Here is a 22,949-nt window from a genome sequence, read left to right on the forward strand (position 1 = left end):
GTGGTCTGCCCGGTCCCTTGTGCAGCTCCAAAATTCTGTGATGCTATGAATTTATGTTGCTAAATGCTCACTGCTGGCTTCAGTTCCTCGTAGAGTGGCCTGATTGTGTATCGTATTTTTCTTTCAAAGGTCTAGTTGATATAATGTGCACCTCTGCAGCCCCACAGGACTAAATGATTGCCCTTGGTGCATTGTATATAAGTTTGAAGGATCAGGGAGTTTAACTTAACTTGAATTTCCAAAGACATGGGGATCTGTTACATTATATTTTACGTTATTTTATGTTGGTTAATGGGCGTAATCCAAGAGAAAGTTGACGGACCAAAACCCTCTGCTCCTGCAAACCTCATTTTTTATATACTTTCTTCCCTTTGACAAGGTGGTAAGGTCATGAGGCCCCTTACTGAATTATACGTTTGGTAGTTTTCCAGATAAAAAATGAATGATCTGTTCTTTATTATGGAGGCTGTGTCATGTGAGAGGATAAAGGTTGATTTAGACGTAAAAAGGACCAAGGTTTTCATTTGGTTTTGGCAGTGACTTTCATATGACTCTGGGCACGTCACCCTAGCAGCTTGCTGCCTTCTAGTTCCTTATTTGTAAAATAAGTAAAGTAATATATAACGATAGGTTGAGATTTGGTAGGATTAGTAGAGAAAATAGATTAAGTAGTATGATTTCCTTAGAGGAAAGAAGCTATGTAAATATAAGATACTAATATTATTTCAGTTAACTTTGATATACATATATATGTATATACATATATATATGTATATACATATATATGTATATATAAATCTCAAATTTATATATACAAAATTTTACTTTAGGAGAAAAGGAAGGAGGGAGGAAGGGAACTAATATGTTTAGTACCTACTATGTGCCAGGAACTGTTAGGTGCTTTACATATACAGGGAAAGTGGAAACGTACAGTTAAATTTGTTCCTTGGTATCACAGAAGCATGAACTTGAGTTCTGGCTCATTTGCTTTTTTAGCTGTGTGACAATGGCAACTGTCTCCACCTCTCTGAATCTCAGAGCGCTCATCTGTAAAATATTTACAGAACTTGTCTTCTATGGTTATTAGGAGATTTCAGCGAGATAATGTACACAAAGCTTTTGATGTTTAGCAAGCACCCAGTTAACGCTAGCAAATGTTCTTTCATTCCCTTTCATAAGTAAGCAGGAGCGTCATTCCCTTGTAACCGCGAGGAAACAGTTTCTGAGAGGTGAGGCATTGGCTGCAGGTCACACAGCTGGAAATTGGCAAAGCTGTGAGGAGGAAAATAACTCACTAGAGCTTATGTTTGGGAGGTGGGAGGGAATCAGAAACATAAATTCCTAGGATCAGTTTCCTAGATTATAAAATGTTGAGTTCTAGGAAAATTAGCCTTTCCTGATTGATTGTGACTCCTCCTCTGCCAAGTAATAGTTTGCAAGTTTGCTTTTTTGCCAGAGCTAAGTTTTATTGTCGGTTGCGGCAGGTCTCAGCTAGTGCTAACCCTCGTTACACTCCTCTGAATCTTATGTTCCTGTTTAAATGAGTCAGTACTGAGTGTATATCTTACTGTGATCTGCCTCTGATCCTTTTAAGAAGTGGGTGGCAGATAAATCCTAAATCAGTAACCGGTCAGGCATGGGGCCCGAGTGCTCCTTATGACCAAGTCCTTTCCTCACAGCCTCTGGAAATCCAGCTCTGTGTGGCTGTGTGTGCAAGTTTTTCTCAGGGCTCTCCTCAGTAAAATACCATTGCACCTCAGAAGCTCTGAGTTATATCAGTCCCCACTGGCAGTGCGGATGGCTTTTGTTTTCTTCAGTGTCCTTTCATTTAGAGAAGTCAGTCAAGTGGATGGATTCTTTGAACATTCCCATTAATCCAGATTCACTGAAAGAGTTCCTGCCACTTTCCTTTCCTATTTACATAATCAAATTGTGGGTACTATTTATTAACCGCCTGCACTAGAGGTATAGTGACTGGAGGTGCTATGCTGAATGCTTTACAGTTTCTTCCCGAATTCTCACATCAGTGCTATGGGGTCAGGAGACTATTCTGCTGCCCATTTGACTGATGAGCGACCTGAAGCTCACAGAAGTTAATGCCCAATATCATATTGCTAGTAAGTGGCAGAAGGGGGATTCGAACTCAGGTCTTTTTACCGCCTTTTTTCCTGTTCTTGTCTCCTAATAGGTCTCCCTGGAATATCAGTCTTTCATTTCTTAATCAGGGACCCTGACAAGTTTTGAGCAGTTCATTTCGATCAGCACAGATTTTTGCCTCCACCCAATTTGCATTCTCATTATGCCCCAAACAAACAAATACATACTCCCTTACTCATTGCTTTACCAACTGTCAGTGAGAAAACCACACAAAGTAGAATGAAGCTGCTTTGGTGTGAGAATACTGAATTCATGTCCATCTTTAAATAAACCTATAAGGAATCGTAAATTCACCAAAGAAATAAAAGTACATATGATTGACTCATTCTCCAGTGAGGTGGCATCCTTCCTTGATTGTCCTCCTCTTTCATTATTTTTCATCAAAGTCTGCACTGGTTTTCTCTTAAGTAGAATTAAATTAAAAGTTAATGCCCCCGTTCTATGCCCCATAGGAAACCAGTTTTAGCATCTTGATTTTCTAGATGTTTTTCTATGCGAATTCAAACACGTCTATATCTCCTCCATTTCCTTATAATGACATGGGATTATGTTGTACATACTGTCCTGCACGTTTTTAACTTAACAAGTGTCATTGCTCTCTGATGAGAGTTCTTCCTTCCTCTTCAAAGGATGCATAGTGTTTGCGTTTAACGTATAGCGTTAGCTGGTTCCCAATTATTGAATATCTTGGTTGTTTAAAGTGTTTCTGTTTTACTAAAGGTGTTACGATGATTTTCTAAGGCCTTGCCTCTTGTTCTGCTGGGAGTGGGGAAGGGTACAGAGGGGACTGTAACTGGGGAAGATGCGAACGGGATGTGGGGGGCCCTGGAGTAGCTGTTGTTGCTTGATTGTCTCAGTGCTTGTTTGTGACAGCGTGTTGTATGTGGGTGAGCTTCCAAGAGACGTGGCCATTTCAGGGCCAGACAACTGTCTGCAACACACCCAGGTGACCCCTCCAGTGGTCCTCAGACCCAAACTTGACTTTACTCTCTTAGGAAACCCCATTGATATTTGAACGGCTCTCCTGGCTCATTGCATGGCAGTAATAAGATTAAGGAAAGTGACCGTTTACTGAGTGCAAATGTATTCTAGGCCCTATGCTATATTATTCAACTCATTTCACTCTATTGTTCCCTATTTTTTTATACCTGAGCTAAGAAAGCCCACGAGAGGTTAAATAAATTGCTCAAGGTCATTTAGCTAATAGAGTTGTGCAGGATTTAAATATGGGTTCTTTTGACTTCCAAGTCTATTCTTACATCTGTGGCCTTCTAAAAGCACTTTTTGTTTTTGTTTTTTGTTTTTTTGTAGCAAGGGGCAGCAATTGGTATTTTAACATTTAATTACATACCAATCCAAACCATGTGGAACAGACTTTCCAAATCTGAAAGTGAATTTGTGTGCCATTTTTTGGTGTGAGAGGCAGTCTGGAATGTAGGGTGTTTGATTGTTTTTAATCAACTTTATTGAGGTGTAATTTATACAAAAAATGAACCCATTTCAAGGGTATATGATGATGACTTTTGACAAATATATGTGTCCCTGTAACAGTACCTCAGTCAAGACAGAACCACCCCCTCAAAAGTTCCCCAGTACCCCTTTGCAAGTCAGCCTTCACCTTCCTCTGGCCCCAGGCAACAACTTAACTGCTTTTACGAGGGTATAAAATTTTTATGCTGCAATTTAAGACTTCTAAGACATTCATACATTTATTTAACAGATACTTATTGAGCACCCACAGTGTGTCAGGCATAGTTTTAGACATGAGGATACAGAAGTGAACAAACCAGACAAAGCCTCTGCCCTTATGGAACTTCTACTGGGGAGATGGATAGGTACAGACACTTACCACTGTGTGTTGGATGCTCATATCTTTCTGTGGAGAAAAATAAGGCAGAAAAAAAGGAATGAAGGATGTCTTGAATGGGAGTGGGGGGGAGTGGTACAACTTTAAATGGTGTGTTCACAGGAGGCTTCAGGGGAAGGTGATATTTGAGCCGAGAACTGAGGATGTGAGAGAGCAAACTATGCCCATATCCAGCACTAAGACAGGAAGCAGCAAGTGCAAAGGTCCTGAGGTGAGAATCTGCCTGAGATGTTCAAGGAAACAGCAAGGGTGCCCACATGGCTGTAGCAGAGCAATGGAGGGGAGAGAAATGGGAGATGAGGTCAGAGTGAGATGGGGAGGCCACAATCATGTAAGTTATTAGTCAGGGTCCTCCAGAACCTGCAGGAGGTAAAATAAAGAGATTTATGATCAAGAAATTGGCTCATGTGATTATGGAGGCTGACACATCCCAAGACCTACAGTCCGCAAACCCAGGAGCCCTGGACACACCACTTCAAGTTTGATGGGTCAGGATGATGATGAGGAAAACAGCAGAGGAGACTCAGAATAAGTGGCCAGGGAACTAGGAGAGTGTGGGGTCCTGGGAACCGAGTGCAGTGTATCGAAGAAGAGGCCATCATCAGGTACGCTGAATATTGCTGACGGGTCAAGAAGAGAAGGTCTGGGACTCGGTCATTGGATTTAGCAACCTGACTTATCTATCAGTTCATCTCTGGCTAAAAAGGAAAGCACAGTGCTTGGGGATAGACACACCTCGGTTCGAATCCCGTTCTGTCACTCTTTGGGTACATCTGCTTGGGTCCTCTGAGAAGCAGATGCCAGGACACAATTAGACGTGCAGGAGATGTATTGGAGGAAAGCCCTGTGAAAGAGGCAGGGTGCAGGTCTGCCACCGCTAAAGAAAGGAAAGACAGGACTGGCTGGAAGGACATGCACTGCCGCGTACCTGGGAGAGGCAGCCAGGTGGGTGCCCCCTTAGAGGAGGCCCTCTGCCGTGCGTGGTCATTGGCTGGGCACCCAGGGGGTGTGCCCGCTGCAGGGATCTTTGGCAAGCTGCTTCATTTTTTGATGCTTCAGTCTCCTTATCTGTAGAATGGGAATAATGTTTATGGTTTTGAGGAGTAATGGGATATTATAGTATGTGAGGCTCCTTGTATGATGCCTGGTGTAGCATAGGTACTTAATAAATATTAATTCCTTTATCTTACAGTATTTGTCATTATCTCCTTAACCAGGCATTCTTGGAAACATTTTTTTCTGATTATTTGGGAGTAAGACCCGTGATATTTTATTTCTGTGTATTGATTCATATTTTAGTCCTTAATACACTCTTCCTCTCTCTTGCTCACTATCCCCCTTCCCCAACCCCATGTTAATTCCCCCCTATCTTTTCCTCCATTTTTTAGGGGTGGGAGGGGTTGAGTCATTATGCTGTAATTGTCTTGGAATTTCAGTTGCTCAGGAACACTGTGGTTTGATTGTTAATGAGCACTTGGTTTATTCTTTGAATATGAATATGATGAACAAGACCTCCTGGAAGGTATATCCAAATAAGAAATTCTGATGACTGGTCCTGCCTGTGCTGTGAGATTTGCTTTGTGTTTCTGCTCAGGCTGAGGGACCTTGGCTCTTCTAGACAGCGGCAGCCCACCATTCGGCTCCCCAGGCCTCACAGTGCTTGGATGGTCACCATCATCGCCTCCCACTTTTCCTCCAGGCCTTGTCGGGGATGAGAGACTAGGCTCCCTCCCTCACACTTTGTTCCCAGGTGACAGCATGACAGAGGATTCTACTTAGGATGGACCAGGGACTTTCACAGGTAACAGCAACAAGGCCCGAGTTACAGTTCTCCTAGCCTGAATTCTCTTTCTCAAGTGTTTTTCCCCACCATCTACTGATGTACAGTTCCTCCTAGCTGATGACCAGGTTTTTCCAGGGAGAGCAAGCTGGGTGGGTAAGGCAGAGTAGGATGGTCCCCAGGCTGAGTGAAACCGGGAGGGGTAGCAGCTCTGCAGCCAGGGAGAGCCAGAATTGATGCCTAGAGGAGCCAAGATTACAGTCAGAAAAACTCAAAAAAGAAAACCAATAAAAATAGGTATGTAAATGTTGCTGGTTCTTTCAACACTGAGTCTCAGTTTCCTCATCTGTAAAATGGGATAATAGGAATATTTACTTCGATGAAGAGTTACTGGGAGAAACTCCTGTGAATGATAAAGGGGAGAGGGAGCAGGAGTAGACAGGGAGAGCCTTTAGATCTCGATGAAGGTCTGTCTAACTCTGGTGAAGAAAGGAAAGAAATTCAATGAATGAGAGAGAATGTTATTTTTTAAACTGTCATTATGAAGTTAGCTGTCATTATTGAGTATTCCTGTGACCTTTCCTGCATAGTGATTGTTACCTGGTATGGGGGAGCATTCCTGCTGTTCATAGGTGGGGAAACCAAGGGCGTGCTGCTTGTCATTAAGCTTTCCATCTAGCAGACAAGTACTGTTCAGTGACAAGAACGGACAGGCACATGACATTTGTTAACAACTTTATTGAGATATAATTCACCCATTTAAAGTGTGGAAGTTAGTGGTTTTTAGTATATTCAGAGAATTGTACAACCATCGCCACAATTGATTTTAGGACGTTTTTCATCACCCCGTAAAGAAACCCTGTACCCGTTAGTATTCACTCTCCACTTTACCCGCAATCCCCCATCCCCCATTGCTCTAGGCAACTACTAATCTGCTTTCCATTTATAGATTTCCCTCTTCTGAATAGTTCACATACATGGAATCACACAGTGTGTGGTCTTTTGTGATTGGCTTCTTAGCATCATGTTTTCAGATATCATCCATGTTGTAGCATATATTAGTGCTTCGTTCTTTTTTATCGCTCAATAATATTCCATTGTATGGATATAACACATTTTGTGTATCCATTTGTAAATTGCTGAGCATATGGGTTGTTTCCACTTTTTGGCTAGTGCTATGAGTAGTGCTGCAGTGAACATCATCGTGCAAGTTTTTGTATAAACTTATTTTCAGTTCTCTTGGGTATCCACATATAAGTGGCATTGCTGGTCAGATGCTAACTCCGTTAACCTTTGGAGGATCTGCCAAACTTTAACACAGGGACTCCACATTTTCATTTTCTCCGGTAGTACATAAGGGTTCCAATTTCTCCATCTCCTTGCCAGCACTTGTTATTTGTTTATTATTATTATTATTACCATCCTAGTGGGTATGAAGTAGTATCTCATTTCCCTAGTGACTAATAATGTTGAGCATCTTTTCGTGTGCTGATTTGCCATCTGGCAAATGGCCACATGTGTATCTTTAGAAAAATGTCTTTTCAAGTCCTTCCCCCATTTTTTAATTGTTTTGTTTTTTGGTCCTTTTGTTGAGTTGTAAGAGTTCTTTATATATTCTGGGTACTAGAATTTTATCAGATACATGATTTTAACCTCTGTTGTTTAAATTGTAAAAACGATGCACATTTATGGCAAAAATTCAAATCCCACAGAAAAATGAAAAGTTATTTTACTGCCCCCCAACTTTTCGTCCCAGAGGTAACTGTTGGTAAGTTTATATATCCTTCAGATTTAAAAAGATGCATATACAAACACACACACACACACACACACACACACGAACACATATATACATATTTAGTTTACATAAATGGAATTAAATATCTACAACAACTTGCTTTTTTTGCATAACAATATCTTGTGTACATCTTTTCGTGGTGCTCTCATTGTTTTTATGGCTGCAGAGAAATTCCCTTTTGAGATGATATCATACAGATGAGGAAACTGGGGATCAGTTTAAGTAATTTGCTCAAGGTCACAGATTAGGAAGCAGAGGAGTCATTATTCAAACCCAGCCTGTCTGTTACCGAAGCCCCTGTTCTTGCCACATTATCATATTGCTCTTTGGGCCGCTGACCTGGAACCTACCTCCGTCCAGCTCTGTGGCCTCCTTGTCCACCTGTGGTATCGCTTAGTGGATCTTGTACCAGGGGTCGTGTGTATATTGGGCACATTCCAGGAAATACTGGTAATACCCTTTTCTTACAACACCCACACACATACAGACCTTTAGCCATCTTGAAAGGGAAAAAAGAAATCAGAGAAGAATGCCTAATGACCTAATTTGGGCTGGGGCAGCCACAAACTGCATTTGAGCAACTGCAGCTGCTTTGCTAGCCCTTTCATTCCCGCCGCCTGATGCCATCGCTGCTTTCGCAGGGCCATTCATTCTGCGGGATGAATTCCAGTGCCTTCCGGGCCTGGGCGAGCCTCCGCACAGTGTAGCATGCCTGCCTTCTCCCCTTCCCACCTGGCCTGTGGCTTTTTAGGAGCGCCTCCTACTATTTCAGGTCCCAAGTGTGTGAAATGGGGGCTCCTTCCCAGTACAGATGTTCTGGTTCAAACACAAAAGAAAGTGCAATCTGGACACAAGAGGAGAGCATGGGCTGAGGAGAAAGTTGCCGCTAACACCTATGCAAAAGCTACACCCCAAAGGACAGGCTCCCCCTCTCCCTCCTCCTCGTCTGTTCTCCGCCCTCTGTGTCCTGCACCTCAGTACAGAACCTGGCAATTGACAGCTACGGGTCACTGGTCCACAGCAGTCCTCTGTAGATTCCCTTTTCCTTTCTCCCCACTGCACTTGGAATTCTAGGGGAGCTGGAAGAGTCGTAGTGTAGTAGTGAACTATATAGCTACGCAGCCTTAATGTCAGAGCAGAATTAGTAATAAGAATAGTACCACCACTAGTAAGAATAGCTGCTTAGGGAGGTCTGGAATTCAAGAGTCAGACTGCACTGGGCTCACATCTCAGGTCTACCGGGAACTTGTGTGGCCTTGGGTAGGTCACTCAATCTGTGTGCGCCTCGCTTTCCTAATGTGTGTAACCTGGGTAATAATACCGCTCATGTCATGGAAGTGTTGTGAAGGTTCACTGAGCTGGTGCTTAGAGTGTGTGTCAACTCAGAGCCTGGCATGGGGAAAGAGCTCTGCAAATGTTTATTATCGGAGGTGAGCAGGTGATGCCGCAATCTGATGTCTAGGCAGATGGAAATGGGCCCTTACTGTGATAACAAGATTCCTCCTTCTCTTCCTGTCTTCCTTTCTTTTCTTCATAGCACTTATGTGTCACGTTATATATTTGTTTACCCTCTCTCTCTACTTCACTAGAATGTGAACAGGAGGAGCTTTGTCACGTTTGTTTCTTGCTGTAGACCTAGCTCCCGGAACAGGTCCTAGCATGTGGGAAGTGTGCAGTAATGAATGCACCCAGGGTTTACGGAATCAGTGAATGTGAGCGCTCACTCTGTGCCCACTGCTGTTCCAGGGGCTATTTGTATATTAATACATTCATAGTAGTCTTTCGAGGTAGGTATGCTGTTACCCCTGTTGCATGCAGATGAAGAAACCGAGTCATGGGAATGGAGTTCTTTGTGGCCACTGTCACTCAGTAAGTGGAAGGTCAGGCAGTGTTTCTCAGAGCCTGGGCTTATAGCCTCAGTGCTATGCGCTCTCCCAGGAGGAGACATCACCAGTATTTTCAGTCCTGATAGGATGAGCAGCTTTAAAACAGTACCTACAAATGCAAAGTTCTTTAACCATCATCTCTCATTTGCTCCTAACACTAACTGTGGAAGAAAGGTATTTATTACCACCCCCCACTTGACAGTTGAAGGAAATAATAATAAATAGTGTTGATTGAGCACATCATCACAGGCCAGCACATTCAGTAACTCTCAATCCTTGTAATAATCTCACTCAGTTACTGGTATTGTACACATTTGACAGATGGGAAAACCGAGGCAAAGAGGTAAATTACTTGCCCAGGGCCATAGAGCTGAGATGGATCTGATAGATCTGCACCTCAAACCCTGGCAGTCTGGCTTCAGGGACTGTTCTGGCGCTTCATCAGACCTCCTCTATGATTCATGGAGGAAAAGTGCACTGTCCACAGTTACCCACTTACTCTAAGTGCAGAGCTGGGATTGGAAACAAGTCTGCTTTGGTCCCCAAACCCCTGCTCTTTTCCTGTACGTGACAGCTGAGGTAAGAGCTGCCTCCACTTACCCCTGGACTTGGATTTGCATCCTGCTGGGGTGACGAGGAAGAAGATGAGTGAATGAATCAAGGTCACTCAGCTGAGAGTGAGGAGCTGTGACCCCTGACCTCAGCCCCCTTTCTCTTTCCATCATGCTTGACTGTGTTTCAGGATGGTATGTCTGGGTTAGCCAGGCCTCAGTCACAGGACAGTCCCCTGAAAGCAGGTGACCAGTTGTATCTCCAGAGAGCGCCATATTTACTGCTGGTGGTAGAAGCCCTTCCAAAGGGCGTATGAGATTTCCTTTGGGCTAAGAGGACACCTGATGTCTTTCTGAGACATTAGTGTACGTAAGACAGGCCTGTGAGCCAAAGGGGAGTGGGGGTGCGAGGAAAGAGGAGAGGGGGAACTGTGTACCTAGAAGTACAGGAAGTCTGGCTGGGCTACACAAACAAAAACATTTCCTTTAGGCCAGCGGCCCCACGGCATCGGGCAGCGCCCACCAGCAAACAATAAAGCAAAGCGTGTGTCTGCTGCTGATTGCAGGCTGATGCCCCTATTGGGAGGAAGTCTCCCGAAGCCCAGTGAGGAGGAGGCAAGGTTCTCTCAGTGGGGCTGTCAGAGATGTGTTTTTGATGAGCTGTTCCCTGGAAGTGCAGCTTCCTTCTCCCGTAGCCTGTCTCCCGCAGCTGCTGGGCCTCCCACCATCCCCGCTGCCTGCTGCCCCCCTTGGTTCCCATTCTTTCCCTCTCTGCTCACCATCCACTCAGTACCATCCACAAGCTGCAAGTGACTAAATCCTTTTGATCCTTCTCTCCCTCACCACTCGCATCCTGTTATCCCCGAGTCCCAGAGATTCTGTAGAAAGAACAAGAATTCAGCCACCCGTACGGAGCATACACACTGTGAGGGTGTCAAGCCCGTGCCACTATCCTTTCACTTAATCCTTGCTTCCGCTCTCTCAGTAACATTCTTACTCCCATTTTGTACGTGAGGACACTGAATCTGGAGAAGTTGGATAGTGTGCTCACAGTTCTGAAACTAATAGCAGCAGAGCTGGGATTCTAACTGAGGCCTTCCTGGCTTTAAAGCATGTCCTTTCCACCTTTTAAAGTCTCCTCTAAGTGACCAAAGATCCTTTGGAAGTTGGGTGCTGACATATTATTATACCAGGTTTTTACTGTAATTGTCCAAGCCGAGAATAGCTCCCTCTGATGTACACCAGGTAAATGGCTTTGGACGTGTGTCCTATCCTCATTGAAACGATGGAAGTATCCTTCTAGTTAGTGGGGTCCTCCGCTGTGTGACTTAGCAGCGGGGCATGCTCTCTGCTTGCTGTCCATGGGAACATGCTCAAGGAATTTGGCAGGAAGGCCCCCATCCAGGATGTTACTGGAAGACCTGCCTGGTGGAGTTTGTACAAACAAAGTGTGACCTTGCCAGCTCAGCCCAAACCGCTGCCTTATGTGAGGAGGCTCTCTGACCCCAGCGGAAAAGGCTGCTGTCTCCATCACCCAGCCAAGAAGCTGCTGCAGGGTGGGTCCTGAGCGTCCTGTGTCTGCCTGCAGGCTCCCGGGCCAGCTTTTGGCATGTGTGCTTAGATCTGGTCTGTGTATTGCTGTCTACACCAAATGCAGATCTGACCACGTTTCCTCTGCCTCACTCAAACATCTGTGATATTGCTCCATGTTCTTAGGAGCAATCTACTAAGACATTTCCCCCCCACTTTTTTTTCCTTTTGTGTGTGTGTGTGGTAAGATATACATAAAAAATTTAGCATTGTAGTTATTTTAAAATGTACGGTTCAGTGGTATTAAGTACATTCACACTGTTGTGCAACCAACTCTCCAGAACTCTTTTCAACTTGCAAAACTGAAACTGTATCCGTTAAACAACTTCCCGTTCCCTGATCGCTCAGGTCCCTAATAATTGCTATTTGACTTTCTCTCTCTATGAATTTGACCATTCTAGGTACCGCATATAAGTGAAATCATATACTATTTGTCCTTCTGAGTCTGGCTTCTTTCACTTAGTGTATTGTCTTCAGGATTCATCCATGTTGTAGCACGTGTCAGAATTTCCTTCCTTTCTACGGCTGAATGCTATTCCACTGTATGTATTGACTGCATTTGTCCATCCATTCATCCATCGATGGATCTGCTGAGACTCAGGAGGGCCTGCATGTGTAGCCCTGCCCTTGCCAACCTCCTCATTTGGGACAGTCTTTCGTCTGCGTTCTGGACTGCAGCCACACTGCCTCTTTTCCCCTCAAGAGCAGTACTGCCTTCTAACTTGGAAAAGTGCCTTTACTTTACAGAGGCCATTCCCTCTGGTGGGAGTGAGCTTCCCCTAGCCCCTCCACTCTTACTCATCTTAACTGGAATATCTCTGCATTTAGTTCCTGGAGTCCTACAAGGAGAACTTGGTCAGACTCCCTCCCCCTGCTAATTATATTCATAGAACTCTGTGTCTTTATTGTGCTTAGTATGACTGTGATGTATTGATTGTGCATGTATTTGTTTAATGACTGCTTTTCTTGCCAGACTGTAAACGCATATGTATTTAATGCTGTATCCCTAGTATCTGACACAGTGGCTGGCACACAATAGGTGCCCAGTAAATAGCTGTAGAGTGAAACTGTAAACTGAATGAATGAATGAATGAATGAATACTGAAAAAAAAATTTCAGGGCTATATGCTGGGAACATTTGGATTTTAAAATGTGTGTGAGATGTTAAGTTACTTGTCAGATCTCAAAAAGTCATTTTGATGAAGCATAGATTGTTTGCCCTGCCATTTCTCTGTTGATAAAAGCTTTCACGAAGAAATTCTTCATTATTTGAAGATGCATCAGTGGTTGCCAAAACATAAATAACAATTGCAACAAAGGCAGCTTACATTTTTGATTGTTTATTCTCTACCGAGCTTTGTACTATATGCTTTCTTTTTATTATCTCATCTAATCCTTCCAGTAACTGAAAGGTAGATGCTGTTTTTGTTTGCTTGTTTTCAATTTCTATTTCCAGGTGAGAAGAGCAAAGCTCAGAGTTTACATAGCTTGCTTAAGGTCACTCAGCCAGTAGGTGGTGGCCCAGAAGTGGAGGGGAGTCAGGGTGGAACTATGCTTCATAGGCCTGGGATAGAGTGCCAACCCCGCCCCTACTTCCCTTCCCTCATTAACCAGAAGAGCTCTCTTTTTGTATGTTTTATAAATGGGGACTCTTCCTTGGTTTTCTTTGAAGCCAGGGTTTGGTGGCTAAAGAATTCGAAAACTCCAGGTCTGTAGAACAAATTTGACCCTGATGCCCCTTTTAGGCTTCATGCCCTCCTGTCATTATGCTTTTCACCATGCTTCTCCCTGAAATGCCCCTTCCTATCTTCTGCAACTGACCAGTTACTGGGCATCTCTCAGGCATTTTCCACACCTCACGGCAGTGTGACTTGTACTCTGCATGCTCCTTCCACAGAAGGCCTGTCTCTGTCCTAGCAACAGTCGCTCTTTCTAAGTAGTGGTTGACAAGTTTGTCTCCACCACTGGACTGAGCTTCTGGAGAAGTTGGCCCAGGCCTGTCTCCACTCTGGAGCTCCTCAGCCTGGCCCAGGATCTGGCATGGGACGCAGGGGCCTTAGCCAGTGCTTGATGAACAAATGCACACCAAGCGCAGAGTGGCTGCTCAGAACCAACTGGCTGGGTCCAGAAGCCTGGAAGACAAACTAGCATGTACTCACAGAATCCCGCGTATGCGAGATGGAGATGATCGGATGCATTAATCACTGGTTTGGAAAGGAATTAAAATATTTCCATAATATAGTATTTTTTTTTTTGTAAAACAGATGTGCCCTTGTTTCATGAGAAAGTAATTAAGTGCGTTTGATTAAGACATTCATAAACGCTGTCATTTATTCAAGGCTACTATATGCCGCTATCTTTATTGCTACTTTATAGATGTGTGTCTGCTTCTCCCAATCACTCAGTAAAGTGTTTTTATCATTTTCATTTTAGAGATGAGGAAACCGAGGCTCAGAGAGAATTAAGTAACTTGCCCAAGAAGGGGCAGCTTCTGAGTGATAGATACGGGAATGAAACAGGACTGTCCAACTTCAAAACCAGCGCCTTTCCATCACGCTAACTGCTTCTGGTCTTGGATTTCAGATACCTTTTAGCTCAACACCCCAGACTTAGCCCTTCCTGTGCTAACTGTCCTCTCCCCCTCCTCCCTTCTTTCCTCTTTCTCACTGTACTCCCTTCTACATTTCCTTAGATTATTTATTGCCTCTGTAGATACATCCTGAAACTGAAATATTTTTGTCCATATCAATAATTGGATACTATTATGTGTGGAAACTATCTGATGTTAACACTGTAGTAATGTCACTTTTTTTTTTGAATTGACAAGATGGATTTATTTAGATAATGTAAAACACAAAACTAAATTATGTTTTATTTAGGGAAACATACATGTAGCATGTAATTATTAAATAAATAAAGAAAATAAGCACCAGAAATTTTACAATAGTGAATGGTTAACTCCTCAGGGAGGAACAGCAGTCTGATTTGGAAGGGACATACAGGGGACCTCAACTGTACCGATTGTTTCAGTTCTTTTTTTTTGTTTTGTTTTTAATGAAAGCTTATTGGGGTGACAATTGTTAGTAAAATTACATAGATTTCAGGTGTACAATTCTGTATTACATCATCTATATATCCCATTGTGTGTTCACCACCCAGAGTCAGTTCTCCTTCCATCACCATATATTTGATCCCCTTTACCCTCATCTACCACCCCCCTTACCCTCTGGTAACCACTAAACTATTGTCTGTGTCTATGAGTTTTTGTTTCTTCATTTGTTAGTCTTGTCCTTTTGTTTTCAGTTTTATATACCACATATCAATGAAATCATATGGTTCTCGACTTTTTCTGTCTGACTTATTTTGCTCAGCATTATACTCTCAAGATCCATCCACGTTGTCACAAATGGCACTATTTCATCTTTTCTTATGGCAGAGTAGTATTCCATTGTGTATATATACCACAACTTCTTTTTCCAATCATCTTTCGAAGGACACGTTGGTTGTTTCCATGTCTTGGCCACTGTAAATAAAGCTGCAATGAACATTGGAGCACATACATCTTTATAGATAAATGTTTTCAGATTTTTTGGGTAGATACCCAGGAGAGGAATTGCTGGGTCAGTAATGTCACATTTACATTAATAAATACAAAATATACTTTACTAAGGCCAAATTACATGTATTATGATTTTGTTTTCTTTATATAACCTTTTACTCTTAAGATTTTTTTGAGCCCCAGTTTATTTTTTTCTTCTTCATGTAAAATATAAACCAATCTAGTGGAAAGGAAGTTGATTAGATAAAAAGAAAAATTTTTTTATTAAAGATGATCTAAACAATAGGATACCTATTTCAAATTACATATGAAATGAAAGATTGAAATACTTATTGTTAGAGATGTTTAAGAGGTTTCTTACAGACTTAGATTCATTTATTTTCTGCCCCTCCTAGTATTTCAGCAGGATTAAGTTTTTTGAATCAGTGGATCAAGTTTTAATTTTCCTGTTCCTTCCTTATACTGACATGTGCTTTGGCAGAACAAAAAAGAGACCTAAACATGTCAGCATGATTTTTGTTCAATGAATTAAAAACCATAAAAGTAACAAGATCTGATCCAAATCCCTAAACTCCTGACATGGTGGTTTTGTCCTTTTCAGTCCCAAGATTCAAATTACTGACTTTGAAAAGCTTTCTGCCTGGAAGCAGAAGTAACAGCAGCAGTGCATAATTTATTTGAAATAGATTACAAGGGGTAGGCAGCCTGGAGTGGTGGAAAGAATACAGGCCAGAAAGCTCTGGATTTGAATCCCAGTTCTCACTCAAGTTACTTAACATCTGTGTGCCTCAGTTTGCTCATTGCAGAATGGGGGTGTTGGAATCTAGTTTGAAGAGTTGTTGTGAGGATCTGTGAGGTAATGTACTTAAAGTACTCACCTGGCATACAGGAATTTAATAATGGTAGTAATCAGCATCATTTTTATTTCGAGAATACCTTCAATTAGCTGAATCCAGAAGGATTTATTTATAAAACAGCTGTCTACTTTGTCTTCGGAGCTTATCCTCTCAAAATGAAAAAAAAAAAAAAAATTCTCATCCTATCAGGGAAGATAAACATCAGGTAGATGCCACTAAATCTTTAACCCCTGCTTGCCACTGTTTCACATGGAGCGTAGACCCAGAGCTTCGGATTGTCCTTACTAGACAAGAACCACATTGATTTGAGGGTCAGGAACCACATGCCAGTGATGTCCATTTCAGGACCCAGGGGCCAGAGGAATTTTGTCCTACTCAGACCTTTGGCTTTTGAGACAGGCCAGTCTGGGTTTGACTTTGTGTAAGACACCAATCTTCTTTGGGCCTCATTTCTTAATCTCTAAAATGGAGCTTATGATCTTACAAGACGCCCCGTGATGAGGCTTTCCGGCCTCTTTTCTTGTCACTCTCTTCTTTGTTATCTGTGCTCCAGTTAAGTTTTCAAATGAAACGTGGTCTCTGTGTAGCTCAGAGCCTCTCTTCATCCTGGAGGTCTCTCTTTGCCCTGCCAGTACTGGCAGCTTGCGTTCATTCTTCAGATCCTTGTGTGGTATTAGTCAGGATAGGGTGGGCTGTGCTGTAGTAACAAGCAATTCCAACCTCCATGGCTTGTAACAGCAGAAATTGATTTCTTGCTCGTGCACGGTGGGTGCTGTCACTCTGGGACCCAAGAATGTCCCAGAGTCATAGTCACTCTGGGACCCAAGCTGACGGGTGCCCCACTTATACTGTGGCCAAAGGAAACAAATGTGGTGGAGCACACCCTGGCTCTTAGAGCTTCTGCCCTAAGGTGATACCCACCCTTTCTGCTCACGTTTCACTGGCCAAAGCAAGCTGTACAGCCACACACAACTTCAGAGAGGATGGCGAAATGCATTCCTACCGGAAGGAATGAGAACCAGACTACTAGTGAACAGACCTAATGAATACCACATTTAGATACTATTTCTGTAGGCAAGTCTTCCCTGACTGCCCCCGCCCCAAACTCGGACAGCTCCTGACGAGTTCGCTGAGCTGCTTTTGTGCTCCGCTGGCACCTTGTACTTCCCCATTTCCTTTACCACAGCACTTGTCGCACTCTTGGAAATTTCTCTTTCTCGTCTCTCTCCTTAGCTAAGCTCCTGAAAAGCAGGACAGAGCTCTGTGGTGGTCATCGTACTGCCCTCGGTGCCCACCCTTGGTTTGGTATGTAGGAGGCCCTCAGTGTGTGCATGACAACGAAACAAAGGCAGGGCTGCTGTGCTGCGTTGCTGTGATGCTTAAAGGTGAAATAGGGACAATAATAAGTGCCTCATATAGTTGTTGTAAGGACCAGCCTGTAAAGTGCCGGTCCTCGTGGTTTATAGTACACCCTCAGTGTGCTCATTCTGATTACGATGAGGATATTAATAGTAAAAATCAGGGACAGTCCTTAAGCTTTTATAATGGGCTGGACACTCTCATGGGTTCTTTACGGAAGTTAACTGCTGCAGTGGTTCTCACGTGTTATGTTGTGGCTCGCGTTATAGGTCAGTTTTGAGATGATTAACAAGTAATTTGCTATAATAATAAAGATTCCGAAGGTTGCTGCCTGCTTGTTTTGGGTGATTTAGAGCTAGCTATAGCATCATCACTCATTTGCATTGCTTTCTTTCGTGGGAGAGAAGCGGGTGGCATTATAGCTAATTATTGCTTCCTTTTATTGAACACTTAAAATGTGCCAGGATCGGTGCTAAACAACTTAACATGCATCGTCTCATACTCTTCACACCACCGCCTAAGACGGGTGCCGACAATCCCCATTATAAAGATGGGTACTCTGAGGAGAGGAAGTCAGTTATGCTTCTGTAAGTTGGCATGGCCAGGATCTGAGCCCGGGGCTGCCTACACTCCCTGGCCTGTGCTTTTAGGCACTACTTACTGGCTCTCCTCAGCTCACTCACCCGGAACTTCACTTGACCCTGAGCATACCCACAGGCATGTGTCAGAATGTGAGGGCCAACCACCAAGGTGAGTAAGGTTACAAACTGCCAAACTAGTGGACAGTGTGATGTTAAATTCTTGGCGAGCAGCTAATGTGTGTAGGATTGTTTTGTTGATCATTCTTTTGTTTTTTATCAGAGTAACCAGGGAGCACAGGGAAATGCTCGTGAAACTGGCCAAACAGAACACCAATAAAGCCAAAGAGTCTTTAAGGAAGGTTCGTACCAGCGCAATGAATAAGCTGAAGAAATCAAAGGACAAGGCATCGGAGGACACCATTCGGCTCATAGAAAAACAGGTACTGTTCCCAACAGACGTAGAGTCTATGTATCTGACCCAGAGAATCACTTGTTCATGTCTAAAGGGAGGCAAATGAAAACACAGTCGCTCGGTCTTTCACTGACAGTCTGTCCTGGGTCTCGGCTGTGTTGGACGCTGGGGATGAGGAGGAAAGCTATGGCCCTTTTCCTGTGTGCCGGGCTCTGTGCTGAACACCGACCTCCCTTCATTTATCCTCATCGCTACAAAGCTGAGAGATGTAGGGAGTAAGGAAGCAGGTCTAAAGAAGCTGAATACCTTGCCCAAAGTCACACTGCTGCTACAAGGTAGAAATGGGACCCAAACACAGGCAGACTGATTTCCCAGGCCCTGTGCTGCTGCTCTCCTGTCTGTGGTTGGTTGTCTGGGTGCTGACAAGGGAGGACGTAAGTGTTCTCAGTGTGCCGGCTAGTGGCACTTAAATCTTAAAGGAGCTACTGGAGGGGAATAGTGAGAGACGAGGGGAACGGTAGAATGGCACGTACGGAGGTATGGTGATGTCAGAGAACGTCGTTCAGTTAGCCAATCATGAACCTAGGCTGAGATAAGGGAGTGGAGAGAGAAGCCAGAGTGGCCAGCCAGTTCCCAGAAGGTCCTGTATGCCAGGTGGAGGAGTTTCCATTTGGACATGGCCAGAGATTCCCACATTGGCTCTGCCTCTTATCAGTCATCTCTGGCTACAATGACACTGCAGAACAAACTGCCTCAAAACTCAGGGATTTACAGTAGCAACCATTATTTCTTATTCTGATATCTGTGGGTCAGCTGGGATGTATCTGTTCTGTGTTGGGCTCAGTGGGCTTGGCTTCATATCTTTGATTGGGTTTAAGTCAGCTTTATGTATCTCTCAATCTTCTGGAATCAACAAGCTTCCCACGGCATCTTTTCGTGGTAGCAGTAGATACCCAGAGCATAACCCCAACCACTCAAGTACACATTAAGCACCTGTTCCTGTCACATCCCATTGACCAAGCAAATCAATGGGCTGAGCCAGTTATCGCTGGGGCAGGGAAGTATTCATATCCATGGAGGTCTGGGGAAGGGAGTGAATATTTATTGAATAATAATTTATCACAGCATTATAATCGCTTGAGGAGCTTATAAAAATCAAGTATCTGGGGCCCAACTCCCAGATATTGAGTCAATGAGTCTGAAGTGGGGCCTAGGAATCTACATTTTTATAGTACCTACCTTGAAAGATGTTCTTGCAGACAGTGGGGGATCACATCTGTGTTTATGAAAAATGGCTATGTTAGCTGGGTAGAAAACAGACTGTAGGAGACAAGACTGGAGGGAGAGAAGCCAGGGAAGCTATTGTAGAAATCCAGCCAGGAAATGACGATGGCCTGAACCTGAGTAGTCCAAGTGTGATTAAGATAGGGATCACAAAGGGCTTAAAGGGCTTAGCCAGAGCCACCTCATCCACAATAAAAGCACTATTTTAGGAAGATTGAACAGGAGCGTGAGCAGGATGGGGGAGTAAAGAGATAAGAAGCTGGAGGCATGGATAACCATTAGGGGGACATCTGGAAAAGGCCATAAATTGACTGACTGCTCCCCTTCTAGACCAACAGGTAGAATGCTAGTTGTAGACCAGACCAAGCAATCACCCAGAGGAGAATTTTAGATGGATTCCTGTGCACTGTTCCTGCATTTTCTGATTCAGTACGTCTACCCAAGAATGTATATTTTTTAAAAGTTCTCTAGATAATTCTGCAAAACAGACATGGAAGGTAATGACCAGGAAGCCTTCCGGTGTGCCCCTGGAATGGCACCAGAGTTAGGAAGAGGCTGTTCTGTACTGATGCCCTGTGACCTTGAGGAAGTTAGTGACATACTCCTTGGGGTCGGTTTCTTTTGTAAAAAGCATTTGTAATTCCTACCTTGAAGGGTTGCCCTGGGGCTGCTAGAAGCACCATTAGAGTGGCTGACACCTAGACCCTCAAAGCTCCCTTCTTGCTGTCTTTGCACTCCCCTCTCCCTGTATCAGCTCGAAAGGCCAGAGACTAGGTTGGCCTTTTCTGAGCCCTGATCAGGCCTCAGGAGAGTCTGGGCTCTGGCCCCAGCTGGGCTAGCTCCCTGTCCATCTCCCAGGGGGTTCCATCTCTATACTGACACTTGGCCTCTTCATTGCTTCCTGGTGGTAAAGCCTGTGGACCTCCAAGACCTGCCAGGCTCGCCTCGCTCAGCAAGCCTGGGCATCTGCCTCAGGGACCGGAGCCCATTCTTGAAAAATGAAGAATGAACAGATAACCAGCTCTCTAGATAAAACCCCCTGGACAAAAACCTTGCTGGAAGCCTTCACTCATTCACACCTGGCTTTTCACCTTCCTCTTCAGATTAGATTTTTTTATTCAGTGCTTATTACTGTTATGATTATTTTTCAAAATGAAAATAATGTTATTCTCTTTTTTCTGATATTAAATTAACCCATGTTTAGTGTAAATTTTTAAAAAATTGAGAAGTAAGTGAAATTTCGTCATCCAGAGATGACCGTTGTTAACATTTGTGTTGTCTCTCAGCGTACTCATGTATGGAGTAATTCAAGAAAAAAGGTCATACTGTATTTCAGAATTCATCCCCTGCAACAGTCTTTATTAAAGGTGTTATCACTTAAGTATTAGTTCTTACTATTGTTGATAATAACTTAATTTACTGTCATATGTTTCAGTAAGAAAACATAAAAGTTTCAGTAAGAAAATATTCAGGAGACAGCCTTGTGCATACTTCGTTTTGTTCTTTCCTGATAGAGGCATGGTTCTGTAGTTTTGGTGTGTGTTTTTGTTTAAATAAACAAGGCAAGGGCTGATTGTTGCTTTATCAAGCAGTTTTTAAAAATGTATTTGTTTACTTTGTTCCTGATTATCAAAGTATCGTGTGTTCATTGTAGAAAATGTAGAGTTCAGAAGACTGTTTTAAAAAAATGGGGGGAAATTAACCATCCTCCCACATTTCAGAAGCAACTGCTATTAGCATTTTGGAATAGTTCTTATTTCCCCCTTTTTAACATGATTGAGAACATGTAGTGTACATACAATTTTGTATCCAGCTTTTTATTTTCTGTTCAGCATGAAAACAATTAGCATTTAAAAAAAAAAACCTCTTTGTAAACAGCCATTTCTAACGGTTACAAAATAGTCTCTCTTGTGATTATACCATAGTTCACTTTCATGAGCCCTCTCGTTGGACATTTAGTTTGTTTAAACTTTTTTGTTATTATAAATAAGGTTGTAGTGAGTATTTTTATACAAACGTCTTTGTTGAGATGATTTCCCTAAGATACAGTCCCAAGTGTGGAATTATAGCACAAAGGGAACGCATATTTTTAAGGTTCTTAGTACATACTGCCTAAATCACTCAGAGGGTCTTTAGAATATGTATATTTTTTTTAAATTTGCCTTTTCTAATCCCTAACATTTGAACCTAAAATTTTTAATGTGAGCTTAAGATCTTGCTTATGTTAGAAGCATTGCTTTTACTTCCACACTCCACAGGAAAGATTAAGTGATTCTTTATATAAATCCATACAATTTTTCTAGAGGATAATATGGCAGGATATGCCAAAACCCATACATTTCTGATTCAGTGACTTAGGAATTTATCCAAAATAAATTGTCAAGAATCTTATCTGTAGAAGTGTCTGTTGATGTATTATGTATAATAGTAGAAAACTACAAACTGTCTAAATTTCTGACAGTGGGAAAATAAGTTGTTTTACATCTGTGTACTAGAATCTTTATGTATATAGATAGTTATGACAATATTTTACAGACATAGTAAAATATTTTTTGGAATTTATTTTTTTAAGGTAGATTACATAACAGTATTGTGATTTCATTTTTATAATGCAGAGCTTCATGTACATAAACAATTGGCAGCTTATTCACTTCAAAATGTTAATGGTGGTCATTTCAGGTAATGGGATTATGAACAATTTTTATTTTATTCTTTGTGAGATTTTTCTTAATTTTTAAAAAATTTTCCAAGTCTTTTGAGGTCAGATTTTAAAAAATGGAATTATAAAAATGTTTCATCTTTGGTGTGTGAGAAGGAAATGATTGTATTGTAGGTTCTATCCCTGCAATCACATCTGACCCCTAAACCCTCCCCCAACAACATCCCAACCCCCAGCCCAGGCCAGCTCTGCTGAAGGACTGAGGTCTTCCCACCCGAGACTCTGACATCTGTCAGCCTGCTGTTTCACCTTCGCTTGAGTTTGCTGTAAGTGGGCCTGCTGAACATTAAAGCACTTGGCAGAAACCACCAGTAAATCTGGCCAAGATCCTTTCACTGCCGCCTTTTTCTGAGAAACTGCTCTGAAGTGAAGCTGGGTGCTAGTGGCGCTGAAGGAGGGAAAGACTGCTAGCAGACTGGGCAGGCAGGGTGCCCTAAGTGAGCAGCGGAGCAGCACCCAGTGGCATTGTGGGTGTTCTGAGTCAGGCCGCGGGGAGGCCTGCCGCGAGGCTGTACCCTGTGCTCTGCCATCCCCCTCCTCTCTCCACCT

The 22,949-nt window shown here is 43.0% G+C and overlaps 1 protein-coding gene across 6 annotated transcripts in view; it reads left to right on the forward strand.

The window, feature by feature from the left end:
* MRRF (mitochondrial ribosome recycling factor) overlaps positions 1-22,949 on the forward strand; it is a 51,586-nt gene that overhangs the window by 23,180 nt on the left and 5,457 nt on the right. For 5 of the 6 annotated variants that reach the window (XM_074330963.1, XM_019731241.2, XM_019731240.2 and 2 more), the window contains one exon: positions 18,266-18,425. In XM_074330963.1, the coding sequence (XP_074187064.1) occupies positions 18,266-18,425 (160 nt within the window). Of the gene's footprint in view, positions 1-14,062; positions 14,566-18,265; positions 18,426-22,949 lie in introns of those variants that run through there. The other variant, XM_074330962.1, reaches the window with a different exon arrangement.

The sequence above is a fragment of the Rhinolophus sinicus genome, linkage group LG04 (genome assembly GCF_036562045.2).
Source record: "Rhinolophus sinicus isolate RSC01 linkage group LG04, ASM3656204v1, whole genome shotgun sequence".
Classification (NCBI taxonomy): Eukaryota; Metazoa; Chordata; class Mammalia; order Chiroptera; family Rhinolophidae; genus Rhinolophus; species Rhinolophus sinicus.